The following is a 6,000-nucleotide window of genomic DNA, read 5'->3' as shown; positions in this document are numbered from 1 at the left end:
CAGTTAAACCATATTAAAAGCATGAGGGGTAGCCAAGCAGTAAGGGACAGTGTGAAAAAAACAAGAACTTATCTTTGTGAATGGTGTGGAACCAGGATAAGGAAAGAAAAACAGGACAGAGGCATTAGAAAGGTGCAATGGGTGCCTCCATGGAGTTCTTTGTCCAGGGTTCTACCACCTGACTGTCCTTGTTGAATGCAGTCAGATATATGCAGTGCATATATTCAGTAAAGTCACTAGAGTGACTATATGCTGAGGCAGTCCATAGATAAAATTTAACAATCCCATCTGTTTAAACACAACACTCATTGGGTCAGTTAGCCCCTCTATTCAGTTGTTTACTGCAGCCCTCCCCTCTTGCTTTGAAGTCACCAGCCACCATTGCATCACCACCTACCTAGGAAGTTATAGAGTACAGCATTGTGACACTTGGTGCACATTTCCCAATGCCTGCCGTTTTCCTTTTCTTGGACGCAGAAAATAAAGTTATCACTGTGGCAAAAACATGTCCATGTAATAAAGTTGCAAAGTTTTTGTTAGCACACTGTTTTAGCAGAAATTAATTATGATTTACATTTCCTCTTCATAGGTATTTGAGCATTCCCTTCCTGAACCATTATTGTAAATATTCTGATTATGAATACAATATAAAAATACATGGATATATTATTTACTACCCATTATTATTAACCCAGTCTTTCCTACCAATTCTTTCTTACATGCTCCTTTATTTTATCAGTCCCCCAGATTTATCGGAAGACGGCAAAGCTTGATCGAAGATGCAAGAAAGGAAAGAGAAGCTGCCGCAGCAGCTGCGGCTGCAGCAGAATCTGGTGACTCTACTGAGTGCATAGTATTTGAGGAAGAAGATGGTAGAGCTATGGTGAATCTGTTCTTCACTCTTAGGAATGCCAAAAATACTGCATTGTCTCGGACCTTTAAAGTATTTGAGGTAAAGTAGTCATGATTAATCAGAAAAGAATAATTTATATAATGTTCCTTTGTCAGAATATTACCAGTATTAATACTTTAAAAAAACTGATGAATTTAGTGCATGGTGAGCAGAGTATAGAAGTGACAAACTAGTAGTACATTTTATCCTCCACACTGCCCCAGTCAGCTTAAGAAAAAGATTTGGTAAGCGATTCAGGAGATAGTAATTTTAGTGACATCCTGTACTCGGCCACCTGGCTTCTACATAAGCATTAGTCTGTATTCAGACAGAATAGAACTTTCAAGAAAAATTAAATTACAAAGTTCACCAGAAAGGCATAAATGACAAAACAGACTAAGCACACGCTTACCTCTAACAGAGTGGAGATTGTCTTTGCCAACTATTGTGTTTAGCATCAAGTAACTCTTCTGTGTAAGCACTGGACAAGTTTTAAAAAAAAACACATTTATGGCTTATTGAAACTAGGAATTAATCAAAAAATGCTGAGGCTGAACTACAAGCTATGATTCAGAAACATGGACCCAATGAAGTCCTCATGAATAATTTAAGAATTTCAACATGCTGCCCTTAAGCCTTAGCTGGCTTAATGTGACCTGAATGTGGTGACACCACCACCATTGGGGGGGGGGGGCACACAGATAGGTAATCACAGTACAAGACTACAGACTACAAGCTAGGCATGTAATAAATTTAAGTGAAATACAATTGCTATAAACTTGTAACAACAAAAGTGTGACATTTTGCTCCTCATCTTCAAGATTGGTGGTGGTTTACTTAGGCAGCTGAGCCACATGTGCATCTCGGCAGTGCAGAAATGGGATGCCATTTTACCAAATCTGTTGGGTCACCAGTGTGCTGTGCTAAATGCAGGTACAGTTCACAAAGTTGCAAGATTCAGCTTCTGGTGTCATTCTAAGGGGGATCCAGTATCTGTCTGCCTGGGATGACATGATTGACAGACCTCGATGCTTTGCCAGAGATGACCTGCATCTGTCACCCCTGGGCTTCCAGATACCGGCCAGGGCTCTTGCCACCCCTATAGTGCCTTTTTTAGGTTTTGTTCCAAAGACCAAATTACCACCTTAACAGCTACAAACAAATGCAATCTGAGGGTCATGCTGCTCAACGCTAGAAGTCTAAATCTCAAAATGCATTCACTCGCAGCACTCCTTAAAATGGTGAACATCAACAATTGTGCTTTAACAGAGACCTGGTTCAAGGCAATAGAAAGCACCCCTGCACTACCAGGCTATAACTCATTCCACACCTTTTGGCTCCAGAACTTGGGCTGAAGCTCCAAAGGCGGTGGTGTTTCCATATTCATAAAGGATGCGCACACCTCCAGACTGGTAACCCAACGTAACACATCAGAGATGCTTCAGGTGCAGCTAACATTGGGTAAGACAGTGATTCAGGTCATAGCCTGCTATAGGTACCAAACCATGTCCCAAGAGTCACACTCCACATTCCTAAGCACCCTGGAGAATATTAGGGTCCACCCTAACACTCTCTTGCTAGGCGACTTCAACTACCCCTCTATTAACTGGGTAAACTACTCATGTACCAATACACCTGCCCAACATTTCCTGAGGTTCATTAATTCCAATGCCCTAGACCAGCTTGTTCTTACCCCCACTAGAGGTAGCAACATCCTTGACCTGGTCATTACTAACATGGGTGACTGTTGCTTTACACCAAGTCAGCTCCTCCCTGGTTAGATCTGACCACAAACTAATCACCTTGGAAATCCACATCCCTGCCACACCCCGCAAAGGTAACCACCATGATAAACTTCTCCAAAGCTAACTTTGGGCTCCTAAAAACATTGGTGGCTAACTTCACAGCACCCATGCAAATGGAGAATAGTTGCGTGACTGCAGAATCACACACCAATGCACTGTATGAACACATATACAAATGCATGGATCACGCCATACCCAATAGAACCAAGATGCCCTCCTCCAAAAAAAAAGGAAGCCAATCTGGTGGTCCCCTGCCATAAACAAATGCTACAACAGGAGGAGGAAACTGATGCGGAATAAGGTGAAGACCAAAGACTGAAAAAACTCCCTTATCAGCCTCAACAAAAAGTTGAAATACCTCATCAAATCCTCTAAAGCTAGGTATGAAAACAGAATTGTAGCAGATAGTGAAGACATCCACAAGGCCTTCTATAGTTATGTAAAGAATCTCCACAGCAATACCCAGATTTGCTCTGAGCTACTGCAGAACGGTACCTTCCTATACTTTGCCAACAGATATTGCCAGTATACTGGCCAACAGATTCTGTGCCAACTTTACCCCTCTCCCCACAAAGGACCAATCACAATACCAGTAGATTGCTAGGCACCCAGTATTACTGCTGCACAGGTTAAAACAGCAGTGTCCAAGGCCAAGAATACAGTTTCTATGGGACCTGACAATATTCCTGGTTGTGTTCTACATTAACTACAAAGTGAACTGGCACCTCACCTGTGTGCCCTGTTCAATCACAGCCTCACCTCAGGCTTTGGCCCTACTGAATGGCACACTGCTACAGTCATCACTGTCCACAAAGGAGTAGTGACTACAGACCCTGGGAACTATCGCCCCATTAGCCTGACGAGTCTGATATACAAAGCTCTGGAACGTATCATCATGGACCTAATAAACAAGGATATAGGGAATCTCCAAACTCTGGACCCCACACAGTTTGGTTTTGTGAAGGGTAGACCAAGCCTGCTCAACTTGGTCAAATTCTTTGAGTCAGTCACCAGAGTTGCAGATGAAGGCAAGGTGGTTCATACAGCCTACCTTGATCTGGCCAAGGCTTTTGATACCATTCCCCACTCAGGAATCCTAGAAAAACTTGCTAAGCTTGGCATTAACCCCTGTATCATAAGGTTGGTTGCAAACTGACTCACAGATAGAATCCACAGTGTGAAAGTAGCTGACTCCAAATCAGACTACTGACTAGTCACGAGTGGAGTCCCACTGGGTTTGGTCCTTTGTCCTCTCCTGTTTGATACCTACTTTTCTGAAGTGCAGTCCAACACCAAGGGACTCTGGCTGACAAAGTTCAAAGATGATTGCAAGTTGGAAGCTATTATTAACTCCCCAAGTGATGTTGACATCCTACAGAATGGCCTCACTGAGACCAACAACTGGTGTCAGAACCATGGTCTTAAGCTCAATGCCAAAAATGTGTCATCCTCTTTGGGAAAAACCTGGCTCCCATGACTTACCACACTGATGGTAGTCCACTGAACACAGAAGATGTTATAAGAGATCTGGGAAAAAAAGGTTGAGAGCAATCTCTCTTTTGATCACCACATTGTCACTGTGGTCAGAAAGTCCTTCTATGTGGAACATTTCATTACTAAGGGTTTTGCATCCAGGAAGAAAGAGGTCATTGTCTTCCTCTACTCTTTCTTCATTAGGCCAATCATTGACTACAATGCCCCATTTGGCATGCACCTCACTAGACACCTGCAACAACTGTAGAGGCTGCAAACGTACCTCACAGAGAGGATCCTAGGCCTTAAACACTTGTCCTATATGGACAGACTCAAAAAAACTCCAACTATTCTCTGTCTCATATCACCTACTTAGATGCGATCTCTGCTTGACATACAAAGCCATGTCTGACCCAGCTCGGTTAGAAATGCTACATCTAAAGAAATCCCAAACCCTCCACACCACACACTCCAGAGACCTCAACCTCATTATCACAATTAACAGAATCTTGATGAGTGGATGGAAAACAGAAAATTCCCCCTAGGGATAACTCCAGTGGCTCTACTAGACAGAGGCACTGGGAACCAAGCTTGGGTGGCACTATGCCAGGGTAATCTTATGGCTAGGCTTGTAAAGACCCCAGGGCCATTAGCCTAATACACACCTATGAACCTATAAAGATATACTTGGCAAAGCTTTTTTCCCCTTCAACTCTGTCTGCCCTTTTGACTTGTACTTAGCCAGAGACCCCCTTTGCCCCTAAGTGCATCTCATTACAGGTGTCCAGCATCTGCCTTTTGATTACTCAGTCATTTTTCTTAAGTTGTTACTAAGGGGGACACACTGCCCTTTCATACCAAATGTTGATATTCATCATTCCCTTTTTAATAAGCTATGATGTCTGTGCATATAAAATCATGCATAACCTATACCGGATTAAAATGGATGCACCACTAATTTGGCAAAGGTATAATGGCAAAAATCATTTTACAGGTTTATTAATTACCAATATGATACAGCACTATCTAGAGCCCCAAACATTAAGATTTTTTTATTCCATACCTTTTATGACAAAATTAGCCCATTTTATGGCAGTATTCGTAACTGTTGGCGTATAGTGTAGCAGTGTTGGTATGCAGTATACCAAACCCATAGCAGTTTGTAAAGCCCAGTATGCAAAGGTGCAACACCACTTTAGCATACAACTCTGTGCTCAGAGCAAAACAAAAAAACTCCACATCTTGATTCCAAACACCAGCACCACTGCAGAAATGGCTAGGCCCAATGGGGTAACATATGGGCCAACAGTATACTTTTCAATGGTGCTGTACTTTTCATCACAGTGATCACCCTCACTTGCTAGCATGCTGCTCTGCATGCAGTGCTAAGAAACACAATAGCCAGTTTTAAACAAGTAAAGCCCCACCAGCTCCTGTGCATGGAAGGAAATTCCTAACTGGCAATGGACTCCCCCCTACAATGCAAGCACAACACCTGATCCCTTCATTATAATAATATAGTAATGATCCCAGCTCTGCCATCATGCCTAATTCAATTAATGAGTTGCAGTCGTTTACAATGGCAGCATATAGTGCTAGTGAGTAAGGCAGTTACTTACTGTATAACTTATGAAGCGGATACTGTAGATATTAGTTAAGGTATGCCCTACAGTAATTAACTGCTTTACACACTAGCTGTCTAGTACTTCTAAGCTACACATGAATTTTCACCATTTTGAGCACAGGAATGCATAATACAAAGTGGGATATAAGGTACTCCCAGGCACCATGCAAGAAAGAAAAATGTGGGGTGTAATCTGCTGTTGACCA

General features: G+C 42.4%; 1 protein-coding gene across 2 annotated transcripts in view; it reads left to right on the top strand.

Annotated features, from left to right (window-relative positions):
- Positions 1 to 6,000, top strand: part of TH (tyrosine hydroxylase) — a 1,190,719-nt gene that overhangs the window by 717,523 nt on the left and 467,196 nt on the right. The window contains exon 2 of one of the 2 annotated variants that reach the window (XM_044082743.1): positions 740 to 952. The exons of the other annotated variant lie outside the window; for it this stretch is intronic. Coding sequence (XP_043938678.1) covers positions 740 to 952 — 213 coding nt within the window. The remainder of the gene's footprint in view (positions 1 to 739; positions 953 to 6,000) is intronic. 2 annotated transcript variants of the gene reach the window in all.

This window comes from Protopterus annectens, chromosome 9.part0 (genome assembly GCF_019279795.1).
Source record: "Protopterus annectens isolate FY-2018-M chromosome 9.part0, PAN1.0, whole genome shotgun sequence".
NCBI classification, from domain to species: Eukaryota; Metazoa; Chordata; order Ceratodontiformes; family Protopteridae; genus Protopterus; species Protopterus annectens.
This window is presented reverse-complemented; position numbering and strand designations above follow the sequence as displayed.